Genomic DNA, 18,605 nt, shown 5'->3' with positions numbered 1-18,605 from the left:
GGCGATAGCCGATTTTCCACGAGTGGTCTTACTGGTTTACTTTGTAACTTTTAATTCCGTCGTCTTCGCCTTTACTTCGGTCAATTGTTGATTTTCATTGTGCCATATTTTTAGTTTTCATTCGGTTTTATTACATATTCATTTTGTTGTGCGATCAATCTTTTGTTTACAGAAAGCCATGTTACGTACTCATACTTTGACATTTGTTCAGGTTATATGTTAAGTTACAGCTTGCTTTTCGGTCCCGCCACATGCGCAAAGCTCAGAGAAATTGGTCCCACGTTTTGCGGTGCTCGGTTGGCCGCTATTATGGGCTGCACTCTCATTCAGCAATCTTCGTATTTCGTCGGCACATCCGAGATTCACAACTGGTCGGGTGCACGGCTTCCTGCTTGAAATATATGTTCCTTGCTTACCAGAAATTAAACAGTTGGCAGTTCTGCACTCGTGTTGTTCTCTGTCTTTTCTTGCTTTTGTCCTGGTGATTTCGCGCAGTTTAAGAACGTCTATCAGCAGTGAACCAACTAGACCGCCAGAGCGTATTACGTAACCTGACCACTCCCGAAGCGCTAGAAGCGCGGCCGTTAAGGTACTTCAGCCGATAACTGCTCGTGACGCCGAAGTGACTAAATTTGAATGAAAGCGCGTCGGAGCAGACTCTGGTCACGAAGAACGCCGAGTCAACTTAGGTGCGCAAGTAGGCAGCTTATTTCTTGCTTGCGAAGTGTGGTACTCATCTGTTCCTTTCTTACGATATATAAACGCTCTTACGCTCTCTTTTCTCTGTCTTTTTTTCTATCTGTTTCTTTCTATCGCCTTCTCTATCTGTTTAATTATTTCTTGGTATTTCTATCTTGTTTCTTTCTTTCTACCCTGTCTTTATCTCTATTTTTTCTCTTTCTTTTTCCTTCTATGTCGTTATTTCTCTCCCTCTCTGTAGTCGTTTTCTCGCCTTCTATCTCTTTCTATGTTTCTTCGATTTCTTTCTACATATTCTCTATATATATTTTATATATATTCTATATATTCGAATATATATTCTATGTATTCTCTTCGTAGTCGTTTCCCCTCCTCCTCACTTTCCTCCGCGCCCTTTCCCCTGTCTCCTCTTGCTATACTGCACTATACATGAATATGCTATGCTCTGCTGGACAGCCGAATGGCGGGTCTCCTTCGGATCGGAGGTACGCGTGTTCGAATCTGGCCAAAAATCTTTTTCGTCAAGAATTTCTGTCTCTCTCTCTCTCTTTCTCTGTACTCGTTCTCTCGTCCATCAGAGTAATTGCATCTCTTGCCGGTCAAATTGGCGGACGTGTTCTGGTAGCCAAGCAGAAGGGGAAGAAGAGGACGAAGAGGGCGCGTGCCGGCTCATGATGATGATAGTTTTCTGCCTACGACACACCGCGAACCTCGAGCATAACAGCTGTTCTGTAAAAGATTGTTTCCTACAAGACATACGAAGCTCTTCTTGGAAGACTAGTAACGTCAGGCGTGCGACACAGACTTTATTGATCTACTGCGCACGCAATTGCATGCCTGAAGCAATACTTGCCCTAACGACGTATATTTGACCATTTTAGCCACTGAGCCTGTGTATCTCTTCCCCGAACCGAATACAGAGTGTGACATTTTAGAATCATGCGTGAAAGCAAGAATGCTAAACAACACAAGATATCATGCGGTACGGTGTGCCCTGCACTAACGAGTTTATAACTGTGTATAATAAACTGCTTTGTCCAACTGTTCCGTGTACGCACCAGCGACAACGGGCGAAGGAGCCTTAACTTCTATGTAGTGGCACGACATATGATAAAATGCTAGAGCAGCCACTTTTTCATCAGCACAGTGTCTCTAATACGTAACACTTGAAGGAAAGTTTAAAATGCATTTTTGAGGCTGCTCATAGAACATTCCGATTACTCCGCTTGTTTCAGCGGCGAGAAATGTCACGCTGCAATGTATGGTGAAGTCGGAAACAGGAAACTGCAACCTCGAGCTGCCAAGGTGGTGGTACAACTCAGACGCTCGGAGATGCGAACAGTTCGTCTACAGCGGCTGCGGCGGCAACGCAAACCTATATAAGACAAAGGAAGAGTGTGAGGAGACATGCATAGATGTAAAGGGTGAGAGAACTATTTGTTCGACTTGTTGGATCATATTCCCACCGGCCGATTGCGGCTATTTCTCGAAGAATAAGAGATGCTGTTGGTAATCAACCACACTAACATTTGCGCGTTCTGGTGCAAGAATATGGTAGAAATAACTACAGAATAAAAGCTGCCCATAACTTCGAAAAACTAACGGATCTCAATTCCTAATTTCTACTCTGATTTTGGTTGCATAGAACTCTCCTCGCGCGCTTAGGTGTGGTGTCTTGCTACTAGATAAGACACGCCTCTATCACTGTTTACTCATTTGACAAATTATATAAGCTTAATAGAAATAAAGAGACTGCGGAATCAGTCCACGGTACACTTTGTTCAGGGTGCTTGCTAACCTTTAGAGTTGAAAAATGACGTAAAAAAGCAAGAGAAAAACGCGACCCTACAAGATTGGCAATTGACGCGCACAGTTCAGCGTATCTTCAAAAACGCACTTAACTGGGTGCACTGAAACTATTACATTGATTATTTCTCCATAAACCGGAATAAAAAAACATGAAAGATTGACATGAGAGTTGTCTGGCAATATCCCATTGTGCTGTGCAACGTCGCCTACCATTGCCGTCTGGGGTTCGTGCACGACTTTTTCAGTTGTCCTTCCAGTTGGTCGAAATGCAAAAGAAAGAGCCGTCAGTCACAAAGCTTTTGTACATGTTAGAGAACACCAGATCGCGAAATATAAACAGTCATCAATCTTGGAGTGCTTCGTGCTACATAGTGGGCTGCCCAAGTAAGACATCAGAGTTTCCTTAAAATGTGACTCTTGTATATAGCTATTAAACGAATGGTTTTCCTAAGGTACACAACAGGTAATTCGACATTTCCATCACAATAATTTGTTAATTTCTTGTGGTGCACTGCTGAAAGATTTGAGTAACACGATAATGTAAAATGACGTCGTCTTATATTTTACCGACTAACGAGTTACTCTCTTGCGTTTAAGGCTTTTGAAGTCAAAGATGTACCCTCTCTTTATGCGAAAAAAAGAGTGTTCAGACGCACCCATTAGAGGCGGAACCAGGTCAGAGTGACACAATGCCTATATAGCAGTTTGTTTATATCAAGCTGTTCAAATGCTTAGTTGTTCAGGGGTCTCCTATGGCGCAATGATGCTTCTCAGTGGTCGTGTACGTCATACTTCACCTAAGTCAAGTTCATTTCCATTTTCATCGGGAACCTTAATGCTTTGTATTTTATTCGACCGTTTGAACATACGAACAAATTTTTCTTCATGCCTATGAGTGGCTTGCTGTGTTAGTGTTATAACTTCTAAGTTTAACTTTTTACTGAGTTCTTAAGCAACTGATGGTTTACTTGACATACTCCTGATATCTCTTTTTCATTGTGCTGCCTGACAAGCTGTTAACTTTTCGAGGAAACGAATTACGGACGATAGCGTTATATTAGTACCGTCACACCACGGGTGTTAGTTCACGTAATAAGGTCTTCTGGGATGCAACATTTAATGGACATTAAGCAACGTAAATTGGAGTAGCCTGCAACCATTTGGATCATTGCAGCCTGCGAATGCAGTCTCGGCTTATAAATCGATCAATTAAAATTTCACGGGCAGCCTCTCGAAATTGTAATGTTCCTCGCACGACCCATAGTGATTGTTTTGTGTGTCTCCTCTTGTTGTCTTAACGCACAGAACCTGGGCTCACTCAGCAGGACAGCGGAGTGGTGCATGACTTGCCTGAAGGTAAGGTGGCGTTTACCATTGCAATAATTTGTGTCCATGTGTTCTTTTTTTATAGCTTACGTGTATTTAGCAGAACAATGATGAACCCAGCCATAGATGAAGTGGCGCGATGAGATAAGGAATTTATGTTAAATATTTTTCAGCACCTGAAGCAAGAAAAGTCAAGAATGAAATCTTGGAACGCTTGTATATAGGTGGTGTGCCTCGCGAGACTGTAGCACGTCTCCGACAATATTTTAATATATTTATGGCATGAAAAGAGTGATATCTTGGTGAGCGGCTTGGTTTAAGCAGTTAAAGTACGTGCAATTGTGATTATCCTCACGACTGTGGCAGCAGACATCATAACATGACTAAAGATTTCAGTTACGGCAGTAAATGAGGAAAATCAATTATTTAGCTTGGTAAATAATGGAGGCAGGCGGTCGGTAGAAATTTGAGAATGGGAATGCTTTCCGCAAAGAGGCCATTGGCGCTTTGAGATCCACAAAAATCTGAAGCTGGCAATTTTGTCACAGTTAAGAAATATGGCATATTTCTTTGGTGACGAAAAACAGAGCACACGAAGAATGAGAAATACAGAAAAAGAATGAAAGAGAGAACGAGAGAGAAAGAAATAGGCACAGAGAGAGAAGAAATAGAAAAAAGATAGAAAGAGCAAAAAAGATAAAAAAGTAGATAGATAGAGAATGAAAGAAAGAAATATAAATGAACACATATTAAAATACAAAAAACTGAGAGAAGAGAAAAGAAAGACAACAGTAGAGGAAGAAAGAAATAGAAAAATAAAGAGAAAGAAAGATGGCTGCCCAGCTCCGCACTTCCTACGCGCTTGGCACCACTAGTGCAAAGCTTCCTTAGTTGTTTTATTTGAGACGAAGTAAGGGAATGAATGGGTCGCATACGGTATAAACAAGACTGAAAAATTACAAGTGCGAATAGCCTTAAAGATAAGTATATTATGCAATAATACGGAAAATAACCCACTATTGGGAAGAATTTCGAAGTACCTAATATCTAGGGAAGCGGCGCAGCAGGTAAGTAGAAAATGACCAATGTTTGGAGGCTATTGACAGTAGCGGCATAGAGGGGATTGCACCAAACAAGACCTGTATGAAGAAACGTTAAGCGGTGATATACGGCTCCAAAATTTTGTAATAGACATTGCCAATTTGCGCGTGCAAGAAAATATCTTATACCAAGCAGAATTAAGATGACCATAATTTCCAATTCGTAATTTGATTTTTATGGTGCCTTGGAGTAACGAATGTTCATGAAATCTAGACTCAGGTGCAAAAGCTGTGTCGGATGCGATGTAAATTACCGGACCACCTAGGGACCGCCGTACAAGAGTTTCAGCCATCTCGTTTAAAAATACAGCGCGATACAGAATTACCAACACACTTCGAGTATCTCTTGTGTACGCGCTGGCACGCCGAGTCTTTATAATACCCCTGTCACACTGGAGGTGTTAATGTCATCAGGTTCGAATGTCATTCCGCACAACGAATGCCATTTGATCCGTGACTGTGCTACACAGGAAAAAGTAATGTCATTCGTTCATGATATCAATGTCGATAATTCAGAAAAAGAAATGGCTGGAAAAGTTGAGGAACGTAAATGTAGAGTGGCATGAAAGCGAAGTTCTTTATTTTAAAAGGCATGAGGGAAGTCGCATCGCTAGAAATACATGGATAAAAATTTCATATCGCAGGATATCTGGCCACCATAAGCCAAGACGATGCTTAGCCAGAGCCACAGCCGATAGAATGGCTGACATGGTAGTACCGCTATTCTAGGCACTCTAATACCGCTGAACGACGACGCTAAGCTGCAGCAAGTAAAACATTCAGTTGCTTTGTAATTAGCGTTGCAAGGAACGCGCATAAGCCAGAAGAAGAGATTTGACGGAAACTCGGAGCGTTCCGCGTTTGTTCGCTTTCAAAACGCGGTCTCGCACGCCTCCTTGCGGGAAAACAGCTTTCAACGAAACTGCGCACAATTGTCTTCTCATAGCCTTATGAGGGCAAACATCTCCACCTCGGTCCGGTGCGCTCGTGGAATTCATTCCATCGCTGCAGATACACATGCACACAGGCGTCTGTTTGTTTACATTATGGCCGACAGTGCCGGCGGCCAGACGCCACTGAGGTGGAGAGTAAAAACATTTTGCGACAGCCTTCCGTACACCTGTGCTGGTTAAAATCACAGACGCCTTCAAAAAAGCAACAATAATAGCATGTTTGCACGAATGCGTGTCGAATTGAGAATACTAAATCACACATTTTAAGTAGTCTCTGGTGTAGAAACTATACATTCGGTTTGACTTCGACAGTGAATGTGTTTTTCGAACTCATTCGATTGCTTAAGTCATTCGTCTCTAATGACATTAAATATCACTGTGTAGCAGCCGCATAATGACATTAGATGCGAATGTCATTATATTCGAATGACATTAAATCGTCCAGTGTGACAGGGGTATAACATGATTACCTACGAATACACTCAGCTTTACACACACAGTGTTGGTAGCGTGTTACTAACATACTTCGCGCATTAGTCAGTTCACAGACTTAAGATTTTGTTTGTGTCTGCGTGTTCGACTATACCTGGCAGCGCGCATATCAATGGCGGCACGCCGACAAGCCCCTGTTTAATCCCCATATGCATTGTGGATTGCAGTTTGACAGCATTGTACGCTTGTAAATTGCAAGAAAAAATCACTTTATGATTAGAATTGACGTTTCGATATTTTGCACTTATAAAATTGTGTTATGATTATGATGCAAGCCACAATGCTGGTGTCGAGACCACTCTTGGCCACGCTGGGTTCTTAAATGCATAGAATTCCAGAACGAGGAGTTCTTTTACAATGTCTACACAGACACACAAACAACGTAGACGGGAGGCCAACCCGTTATCTCAGAATTATCATCCCAAAGCTATGCATGCTGAGCGTACAAGGCGGTTCGTGAATAACTGATACTGAGAGAAAATTTCAGCCACACTGCGGAACGACAACACGAAACTGCTTTCTCGTGCATCGTTCTTTCACATTAACGGATGCATGTGTGTTTTCAAATAATTATTCCTCAATATAAATTTTAATTTGTGTCTATATATAATTTACTAAAATACTTACCAAGCAAACATTTGAAATAATTGGATTGCGTGTTTGTGCGTGCAGAGAAATAGTTCCCTTAGTCCAGAATATAAACCTGCTCGTTTCCGGCAGCTATAGAGTAATCGGATAGTGGAATGGCCAGGGGTGAAAACAAATTCCGACAACACTAAGCACAAAACAGACATATGTGGTGCAAGAGTGGACGTACAACTGCATAATCATGCAACTTGCATGCAGGGCTACTGCACGAAGTGTGTCTTCGTCCGCCCCACCGTGGACCATGTCTGGGAAACTTGGAGAGATTCTACTACAACTACGGTAGTAATACATGCAAACCTTTTGTGTACGGAGGCTGCGGCAGCAACGGGAACAACTTTGAGACAAAACTCGATTGCATGAAGAGTTGCAGCAAACATCTTTAAGGGTAGAAAGTGTCACATACTTTCCTACACAAGTGGAGAACATAGTTTTTATGTCTTGAAATAAACATGGATTCAAAGGTTAACTTCGTCTTCTCGGTACGTTACACTGGTAAATTGCAGGAAAAAATTACTTCATGTTTGTAAATGGCGTTTGGATTTTTGAAATTACAAAATATAATATCATTATGATGCACGCCACAATGCTGGACTTGTGAGTACAAGTGGCACAGTTGGCAAAAGACGGCAATGTGCATTAGAATGTGCCCTTATAGATCGCCGTCGTCCTCAATGTCCTTCAGTGACGTATAAAAATCAGAAACTGTCAAATGCCTCCTGGATTGGAAATCACCTGTTGTAAACAAGCTTACAGCATTGCCACAGCAAGCATCGCCTAGCAGAACACGCTGGTAGCTCTTCCTGTTGACGCTATTTGAGAGCACACATATTGTGCATTCATTCGTGTGTTTTCAGTATTCCTAGTGCGGACCCAAACGAAGGATTGGCACAGGGTAGGATGAATAACATCGAGGACAGCGCTCAACACCTGTACCGGAGAGCGCGGGTGGAGTTATGTTACCCTCTAGCGCGGGAGATCCCGCAGATGTGGTTTCTGGTAAGGTTACATGCTTCTGAAAATCCGACGTTGGCAAGTGCGACTCCCTTGGAATTTCACCCATTCATTTCTTCCGAAGCTCACGTAAGAGTCCTTAGGACGCAACTGCATGGTGGAACAGCTGCGCCTGCCGCTGCGGCTCAACGTACTGCTCGAGCTAAAGGCTCTAAAAATTTGGAGAAGTCAGACTATCATTTTTCAGCCGATAAAGGAGCACGGCTCAACGTTGCTGAGGGGGGGGGGGTAGGGGGGTAGGGGTTGTAAAACAAGAACGCGAAAGGGATAGCCAACCTTCTCTAGAAGGTTGGCTATCCTTCTAGAGAAGCCGTGACCCTGGCTAGCCGTGGCCCTGGCTAGCCAGGGCCACGGCTTCGTACGTGTCTTCCAGGAAACAAAATGGTGTGGTGTAAAGCGGCTATACGTACTTGTCGTGCGGTAGAACTACCACGGAAAGCATGCTGTGGCAGTATAGAGAGAGAGAAGCAATGTGAAAACAAGTCAGTGTCATAGAAGCTATGCAACCTAGCCAAACGAGTAATATATTCGAAATCTCCATCACTGTGCCAATGAACGCATCGGGCACCACAAGAGGCTGTTGAAGCCAATACGGTCTTTTCGTTTCGTTTTCAGGTCGCACAGCTTGAAATAAGGGGCTCGATACGAAGGGTTGCTCTCTTTCAAGCGAAGCTTGTACTGACCGAAATGCGAAGCTGCTGGTGTTCCGAGAAACCCACCTCCGCGGTACAAAGACGTGAAGGGTTGACCTAAAAACCCTGCTCGCGCACAGCTGCCGCTCGGTAAGGATATAATAAGCAAAACTATACAACCTTTCTAGCCCCCATTTCCCCAACAGCGGAAGGGTTACAGATTTTTTTTTATAAGTGAAACTGTTAAATGTCGTCCGGAGAAAGCCTCGCCGCACCGTTGCCGTAGCAACCGCCACAGCTGCTCTGCACCACCTGGCCTCGCCGCGCCTCCCTACCATGACGTCATGCCAAGCCGCCATGTCGATGAAGCTACGCCGCCGCCAAGCCGACATAGATTAAGTAGCAGCAGATCAACTTTGATTGCTACTAGTGAGGAGCCACCGCACCTGACTACCTTGACAGATGGGTTGACGTTACGCCGAGCCGCGCATGCGCCGTGCAATAGCTGTGTAGAAAGCGCGCCAAGTTTGTCGCCTAGCAAACGTTTGATGAAGATACCTTGTGTAGCGTCGATGGTGATGGAGAAATGTTCAGGCAAGGGGTCGACGAAGGCGATTAATATAATTGGTAGACGGCAATAAAATTTGCTTAGAAAACAAAGAGTAGTGTAACTGTCTATGACGCTGGGATAAAATTTCATAAAACGAAGAAGCTAACACAGCCACTCCAGACTTGAAACTGCGATGCTGGTCGTACAAATGGCAAAATAACCTAAGAACAATCCTACCATAAATGTAGCTCAGGCCTAGCGTCAGCCAAGTTCGAGCCTGGCGAAAGCAGTAGCGAAGATCGAGCCTGGCATCAGCCAAGAAACGTCACTCGATCGTCTAGCTTCGCTGTTGTCTTCCTTGGCCAGTATAAGCTCCTTCATTTTATATCGTGCTGCAACCGTTCTCTTGGATTTATTTCTCAATGACTACGGTGGGAAATTTTTCTTTAAGAGCACAGCTCTTAGGCGCCCGATCATGCGTTGAGTGCCGTCACCGTTGCTGTCTGTGGCGTAAACGATAGACGTGAAAATAATTCACACATATCCACGAAGTGACTGATCATGAGTGGGCGAAGCACCAGGGATCATTCGGGTAACCATGAATCCCCTTGCATTCCCCACTCGAGCATGCAAATGCGTGACAATCACGTGTGTACAGTGTGTACAATGTTGTTTTATTTATGTCATAAGGCGGATATGGTTTTAAGGTGCGGACTTTGTTTCCCCTTCATTAGGACCGCCTTGTGATCGGTGAAGTGAAGAGCCAGGGGTTCTTGAATGGGATGTAACTTGAAGTTAGCGAAGACGAGGTGTATACTCGTCCCCGAAGTTGTTTTTGGATGTTCATGGTCATATGAAATGCATCTGAGAGCATATCGCGCCCCTAGCGGTCGTCTCGATTCAAACCAGAGTACGCGCCGGGGGCGATGGATGGATGAATGGTTGCTATGAGCGTCCCCTTTATAACGGGGTGGTGACAACTGTGCCACCAGGCTCTACAAGTAAAAATAACCTTTTCCTTTTTTATATGTTGGTCTAATGCCTCTACTTCCATCAAATCTATCTTACTGCAGAAAAACAAGTAAATTCAGAGCCCAGTTCTCTGCCCTTGGCGGGAGAATGTCCTTATTTTTCCCACTACCTATTCTTGTCCTTTCTCTCTAATTTTCTGCCACCAATACTCCAACCCTCTTTTGCTTAGTTCTATTGCGGGCGTGTTCAGCTTGCTATTGTTGTGCCTAAAACCCAAGGCTTCATGTAGGCTCGTGCCGAAACATACACCTGGGTGGATATCTCCACATTCAGTCAGAACATGCTCCGCCGTTTCCTTATCTTCCCCACAGCGTGTGCATTGTCCCTCTTAATGACGCCGCATACCGCACAAGACTCTGCGCTGTGAAGTTATGTGTGTGCGTGTGTGTTCCCTTCTCTTTATCTCTTTCTTTACTCTTCTATGTCCCCCATCCCTTCCTCCTGTGCAGGGTAGCATACCGGTTATGCCAAACTGGTTAACATCCCTGTCTTTCCTCACTCTAGTTTTCCTTCCTGCCTTTCTTCTTTACTTAGTCTCGCTTTATAACTACGTGTTCTAAGGCAACCCGAGCGCGCTTCAAACAGTAAAGCGCTTCCCCTTGAATTCTCGTAAAATACCTCCCTTCTTATTTCATTTTTGCCCTTACGGTAGTTACTCAGAGGCAGTTTTTTCTCCATAGCTGCCGTCCAGTAAATCCTCTCCGCCTCTCTGCCTCTTCCCTTAATGCTCTCAGTCGACATATTGCTTACACTACCAGCCGTATATTTACTAGTGAGCCTCCTAGTTGTTTTTCTCCCCTGTGTGTCCACGCTGTTCCTATACAAATAACGGCACACCTTTTCTGCCCATCTACTTTCCTTCATATTCCTTAACGTCTCTTCGAAGCTTATTTTGCTCTGAGCGTCCCTCGCCTCAAACCCTGGCCACCCCATATCGCCCTTTACAGCCTCATTTGTCGTCTTCTCGTGAACACCCAACGCGAGGCGTCCCACATTCCTTTGAGTTACATCTATTCCCGATTGCACCTCTGCCCTCATGCACACCACTGAGTTCCCAAAAGTAAGCCCCGGAACCATTACACCTTTCCAAAGACATCGAAGCACCTCGTACCTATTTTATCCCCACAACGCTCTGTGCATCATTATTACAGGATTTCTCTTTCCCTTTGCTGCCGAGGTTTTTTCCTGTACCTGCAATTATCTATTACCCTCATTTACGCATACTCCGAGGTACTTGTATTCGCTTACCCTCGGTATTGGCCTTGTATTGAGACCGCCTGAGCGCAGGGATCATTGAATATCATCAATCCACAGCTCGCTACACTACATCCTAGTCCAAGAGCTTCACCTTCCCTTCCGCATATAACCACCAGCCGCTGTATATCATCTCGACTGTCCGCAAATAAGACAATATTGTCCGCATAAAATAAACCTGGAAGCTTCTGTTCAAATATCAAGCCGCCCTGTTTGTGTGACAAAATAAAATCAATGTTGCTACCTTCTAGCGCTTTTTCCATACTGACCGTGTACAACATGAATAACCGCGGGGACAAAGGACATCCCTATCACAGCCCCTTGCTAATATCAACATTCTATTTGCTATATATTTCTTCCCATTCCACGCAAACTGTATTTCCTCTCTATATCTCCCTCAAAGGCTGTATACAGTCGTCGCCTATGCCCATTCCTTTCAATATATCTCACAAAATTCTGTGAATAACGTTGTCATACGCACCGGTGATATCTAGATAAGCTACGTAGGGCCTCTTTTCTATTTTAGAGATTTCTATACACTGAGTGAGAACAAACAGGTTATCGTCTAACCGCCTGTCGGCTCGAAATCTATTGTGAAGTTCTCCCAAAATATCATAACGTTCTGCCCACATTTCTATTTTAATTTTTACTGCTTGCATCGCCAACCTATATATACCGATGTAATGTTTAGTGGTCTATACGAGCGAACATTATCCTTTTCTCCCTTGCCTTTATAAATTAAGTTCATTCTACTATTGGCCAACTGTCCGGTATTTGCCTGTCCTGTAAGAGTTTTTCTACGGCTTTCAGCAGTGCTTTAGTGCTATGTCCTAGTTCGTTAATGAGGTTAACGGGAACCCCATCTAAACCCGCGGCAGTGCGTTCTGGAATTTTTCCTTCAGCCTTTTTCCAGTTGAAATTCTCAGATACTAGCTCTTCCTCGGTTGCTCTCTCCGGCACACTTTTACTCACCGGTGAAATACCCTGGACGCTCTTTTCTATATCATTAGGATGTAACCTAGCGCTTGGTGCCCTTTCAATTGGTTTCGTCCTTCATCTACAATATGTTGTTGCATTGTGCCAGACTTCCTGCCTAGCGCCTTTATGGTGGGTCCAAAATATCCTAGGCGCGGCTTCCTTTTTTTTTTACAGCGAAAGCTGTTATGAGATCATTTCACCGGCCGTTTTTGGCGCCGTGGTTGTCCGCCGCCAACGCCGCCGCCGCCGGTGTCCGTAACCAGTATCGCTCGAAATAAGAAAAAAAAAACGAAATAAGAAAAACATGGCTGATCCCTCCGTCATAGGAATCGATATAACACGAAAGTGAAACGTGTCTACACAGAAGTAGTGCTTATAGTGTAATGATATATCAGAGCTTGTACAACGTCTATTCGTGTTTGGCAGCTATAGCACCGTTTGACGTGGATACACCCATGTTGACAGCATCTCTCTATCGCGACGACTAACGCCCATGATCATGATTAAACCGTTGTGGTAGCTGACGGTGTGAACATATATTTGGACACAGCGAATCGTGAATCCCGCGTAAGGATGATATCAACAAGCTCATAATCAACACTGGTACCCGGCATGCACTTCTTCAAAGCGTCGTCAATTAAGGAGAGAAACGGCACGGTGTGCGCTTTCTAGTAATGGGTAGCCGACGCCTGTGCTCATGCATACATAACACGCACTGCGCTTCAGCAACACGGGAGGTAGAGGTTCCTAGCCTGAGCCGCAAACGCGTGCGTCCCGCTGGCCTCTGTCTCGCAGGCCCTGCTTTCGCTCCACCAAGGCACGACATTCGCCCGTCGAAATCGCGTCCTTGCCGCAGTTTTGTTAGTCGGTGCTCTCGCAAATGAAGCAGTCGGCGGCGGAGAAATCCCGTTGGTGCACCTGAAAGATGCACTTATAGTGTACTAGTACACTATAGATGCACTACTCCGATGAGCCGACGCACGCTAACACGAAGCCAAAGGCAAAGAACGTAACTGCGTCAAGGGTGCCTCGGCGACGCCAGCGCGGTCACTCTACCTCTCTGGTATCGAGACGTTTTAACCATGACCTCAGATATCGCGTGCAATCTCGGAGTAAGCGCTAGTAAGTGTCGATCGTGAAGTATTACTTCGTTTCACCTCTCACAGACGGCGGCACCGCCCCGCTCCGCCCGCCGCGAAAGAGAATGTATGAAAGATATAAGGCGCGTTCGCGCCGTGCCTAGTATCTCCCGAGATGGCTTAGTGGGTAGCGCGTCGGGCGCTTGCCGTCGCGGCCGCAGCGTCGTGGGTTCGATTCCCAGCTGGGTATCTTTTTCTTGGTTTTTTTCTTTCTCTCCCGTTGGCGTCCATTTTATCAACGTCATATCCGTGACGGATGTACTTGGTGGACCCCGGCATAAAACACTTTCGTGTTAAAAAATTCCAGGGTGGAACAAGGTTCGAACCTGGGTCCTCTGCGTGGGAGCCCAGTATTCAACCTCTGAGCCATGCCGGTGCTTGAAACTGCTTTGAAAAAGAGTCCTGTACGGGCTTCATGTCGGGAAGGAACCAGGCCTGCGCTGAAACCGCAGCACAGTCGCAGCGAAAGCTGGAAGAGCGGCGTTTCTAGAGCCCGTTAAGCTCTCTTGAGGCTACAATACAAGTACACTAGAAAGGTACCCACTACGCCATAAATCACAATTTTTGTGAAGTTGGGAAGCACCTACTAAGCCATTATTCGTCATTCTGCGGAGAAGCCAGGCACCAGCTACACGTCTGTGAGGAAATATGTGCACTTTGTTGACGCGACGACTGATGACGATGAAGAATTATGGCTCAGCCCTTTGTAATGGGTTGCAATCTTTAAACGGCCCACCAGTTATGTAATTTGCATTGGGTGACACCCGGTCGCTATTTCCCTCTCCCGTCATGATGTATAACATTCGTTCACGTGGGAGAGAGACGGAAGGGGGGGGGGCGAAGAACTTTACTGAGACGCGAGGAAATGGATCATGCGCTTATGGGCTTCCTTGGCAACCAATACAAGTGCACTTGCGAGGAACCCGCTACGCTATAAATCATGGTAATTTTACTGAGACCCCGAGGAAGTGGATCATGCGCTTATGGGCTTCCTTCTCAACCAATACAAGTGCACTTACGAGGAACCTACTACGCTATAAATCATTGTAATTTTTGAGAAGTAGGACAGCAGGCACTGTGCCACTTTTCGTCATTCTACGGAGAGCGTTGGTACCTGCTAAACGCATGTAAGGCATTATGCGCATTTTGTTGATGCTGTGCCTGATGACGATGAAAAATTATGGCAGAGCCCTTTGTAATGGGTTGGAAGCATTCAACAACTTACTCGTTGCGCAATTCGCATTGTGTGACGCCTGGTTACAGAATTCGCGTTCGGCGACGCTTGGTGCTTATTTTACTCTTCTACCACGCTATATTGCATATGCTAATGTGGTTCGTTCCCGACATGAAGCCCGTATAGGACCCTTTTGCAAAGCAGTTTCAAGCACCGGCATGGCTCAGAGGTTGAATACTGGGCTCCCACGCAGAGGGCCCAGGTTCGAACCTCGTTCTATCCTGGAATTTTTTTCTTATTTCGTTTTTTTTTTCTTATTTCGAGCGATAATGGTTACGGACACCGGCGGCGGCGGCGGCGGACAACTACGGCGTCAAAAACGGCCGGTGAAATGATCTCATAACAGCTTTCGCTGTAAAAGGCTCGCGTAAGGTCGCACACACGCTCAGTCACTGCGTCGGTGTCATGAGTTCCAATGTTAACGTCGGCGCCAGTTGCAGTAATACTGGTAATACCTTAACGCCTGCCGAGATCTCGGAGCAGCGGAAGGCTTGACGCGCCGAAGCGCAACGTAAACGTCGACAAGCGGACCTCGAGCTCCGGGCTAGGGAAGCCCAGCGGAAACGGCAACGTCGGCGGGAAACTGCTACGGATGAAACGCGGGCTCGACATGCCGAAACGCTGCTTCGCATCGCCTCATGGTCCCCTTTATCGGGAGATGGTGTACTTTTTTTGCAGCATATGTTATTTTAATCGCTACGGCAGCGGCGTCAGCTTGTGGGAACATCTGGTAACAGTGGAATCTTGCTTTTACAGATTGGTGTTCGAAGCACTTCTTTTTATTTTACTGAGAATCAACCTACAATGCTGCTGGCGCCATAGTTTTGTCTCGTAGTACTGATTTCTTAGTGCTCTTGCGAATACCACTTGAGCAATTGCGCAGGCATAGCGGAGAAATCATTTGAAAGAAAATCAGAAAGCGCCAAAACAAACCGGAGATGGCCATCCCGCAGAAGCGCTGGAGCACACGTTGCTCACAGCAAAGCTGATACGGACATTGTCCTGGCTATCAATCAAAAGCTCGAAAGCCTGCCTGATTTAGTTGCAAAAGTCAGTGATATAGGAAAATCACTCCAGTTTATGTCTGGAAAGTTTGACCAGTTTGAACATAGGAGAATACAGCAGGACGCTGAAATAAAATCTCTGAGAACGCGGGTGACTGAGCTAGAAGAAAATGGTATGGTTAACACCACAGTACAAAGTGAGCTCCAGAGATAATTAAATGACCTGGAATTTCGCAGCCGGCGGCTCAATCTGGAAGTACATGGTGTTCCAGTTGTTCCGGGCGAGAACATATTTTCATCACTTGATCAGATTGCTGACACGCTTCGAGTCCCTCGGCTTACTGATTCTAACGTTGCATCAGCCCAGCGTCTGCCAGCAAAGCAAGATAAGGTTCCGGGAATTATTATCCGGTTTCCCAAGCAGGAGACGAGGGACAATTGGCTGCAGAAAAAGAACGTGCTCAAGAACAGTGAAGCAAAAGTTTTCATTCAAGACAATTTACTTCGCCTCCACAGGGAGCTTTTCCGAGCCACGGAAGATAAAACAAAAGAAAAAGGCTGTGCTTTTGTTTGGTATGCAAATGGCAAAGTTCCTGCTGGAAAGGCCAGTGGAGGAGTAGTTCCAATGGTTATTATGAGCAGAGATGACCTTGATAAGTTAAGAGAGTGTGATGGATGAAACAATTATTTGTCTAGTGATGCTAGCAGTGCAGTGTCCAAGCTCTCGGCAGCTTCCCAGAAATGTATCCACTTAAATAATAAATCAGTGATAAAGAAATTACTATGTCTAGGAGAATTTTTCGCGGGCTTCTCATTTTTTTTACTGAGGTTATGCTAACTGAGACCTGGAGCACATATGACTATGATGTGTTTAGACTGATAGGCTATACCACATATTACGTAAATAGACAACATATTCGTGGAGGTGGTGTTGCTTTGTTACTTAGAAACGAGGTAGAAGCTGAGATACTTCAACCGTACACCGTAATAACCCCAGGTTACGAAATTTTCACGGTTTGTACCCAAAGCACTGTGTTTTCTGTGTGCTGCTGGCCCCCTGGCGGAAATATTTAGTTATTTCTTCAGTTTTATGACCTGTATCTCGTTTCTGTGTTTCAGAGTCACAATGAGAAAACTTTATTAGCTTGTGGGGATTTCAACATTGACATGAGCATCCCCAGTCCCTCTGCTAGAAATTTTATTACGACCATTATGTCTAATGGTTTTGTTCATCTCATTATTATACCAACAAGACTCGCAAGCTAAAGTCATTCTGTACTTGATTTGGTTATCACTAATTCTATGCAGTTCAATGTTGGATCGGGCGTTTTATCGTGTTGTACAAGTGATCACATTCCCGTGTTTGCATTGAGAAGCCTGGCAAAATCACGAACCAATCTACACCAACCACACGCCAAGCAATTACAGAGACATCACTGACGCTCTTTGGCAACGAACTGATGAAAATAAACTGACCAAAAATAGCTGCGCTAGTTGATGCAAATTTAGCCTATAATATGTTTATTGTTACCTTTAAACGGATATACCATACCTGTTTTCCCCTTGTGATGCACACAAAAAGGCGCAGAATCCGCAAACCCTGGATACGGCCTGAGTTTCGCAGAATCAAGCAAGAGTTATACAGAAAATTTTTGGGCATGATCTTGCTGTCTTCAAGAAACAGACAAAACTACGATCTGCCAAAAAACTACTATCTGCAAGAAATGAGTACCACTTAACGCTTCTAGATATCAGTAATGCTCGGCCTAGTGTGCTATGGACAAGACTAAACACGCTCTTGCAGCGGAATAGTAGACACACTGCATTTATTAAATTAACTTTTAATGGGAAGGAAGTTATTGGCGCAGAATTGGCTAACGTATTCAATACGTCTTTAAACATGACTACTAAATCTGCTTAAAGTGATGCCCGCAAGTATATAAGCGGGGAAAATACTCAATCTATTTTTCTCTGTCCAGTTACGGAAGGGGAAGTAGTAACGGTGACCAAAAATCTCAATAAGAGCAGTAGCTGTGATATTGATGACATTCAAATAGGCCCGGTGAAGCATGTAGTTGAAATAATCGCCCCCATATTTGCTCATATCTTTAATATATGCTTGGCGACTGCAATATTTCTGGAAAAGAATGCAGTTAGCGAAAGTTGTTTTCCTTTACGAAAAAGGTGATTGAAATGTTCTTGGTAACTACACACCAATTTCAATTGTGCCGGTGTTTTCAACGGTCTTTGAAAAAATGCTGCATCTGTGTCTGTCAAAGTTCATTAATAAAAATAACTGCTTAGACCATCTCAATGTGGATTCTCTAAAAGCAAATCAACTTAGTCTACATTACTCGAACAAAAAGAATATATGATAACACAACTAGAAAGCAAACATATCGTCGTTGGTTTGTTTGTGGATTTTTCGAAGGCATTTGACCTCGTAGACCATAAGATCTTGCTAAGTGAATTGCAGTATTATGGTTTCTGGCGGAAAGCGCTATCATTACTGAACTCCTAACTATCATGCAGGCAGCAAGTAGTATTCATTAATGGCATACAGTCTGAACCAAAAGGTCTCTTATGCGGTGTACCTCAAGGAAGTATACTAGAGGCTTTACTCTTCAATATTTGTGTGAATGACATTGTAGACCTTAACTCAAACGCAAAGTTTGTCATCTATGCGGATGATACAAGTCTATTTTTTGCCGGAAATAGCATTCATGACCTTATCCATCAATGTA

General features: G+C 44.5%; 1 protein-coding gene across 1 annotated transcript; it reads left to right on the top strand.

Moving 5' to 3' along the window:
* The first annotated feature begins 1,941 nt into the window (after positions 1 to 1,941).
* On the top strand, positions 1,942 to 7,440 carry LOC119374861 (carboxypeptidase inhibitor SmCI). The gene is made up of 3 exons (XM_037645062.2): positions 1,942 to 2,123; positions 3,814 to 3,864; positions 7,226 to 7,440. The coding sequence occupies exons 1-3, from the start codon at positions 1,961 to 1,963 to the stop codon at positions 7,408 to 7,410; spliced, it is 399 nt and encodes a 132-aa protein (XP_037500990.2). The 5' UTR covers positions 1,942 to 1,960; the 3' UTR covers positions 7,411 to 7,440.
* Positions 7,441 to 18,605: the final 11,165 nt, after the last annotated feature.

The sequence above is a fragment of the Rhipicephalus sanguineus genome, chromosome 11, assembly GCF_013339695.2.
Source record: "Rhipicephalus sanguineus isolate Rsan-2018 chromosome 11, BIME_Rsan_1.4, whole genome shotgun sequence".
Taxonomy (NCBI): Eukaryota; Metazoa; Arthropoda; class Arachnida; order Ixodida; family Ixodidae; genus Rhipicephalus; species Rhipicephalus sanguineus.
Note: the sequence above shows the minus strand (reverse complement) of the source record. Positions and strands in the feature narration are given on the sequence as shown.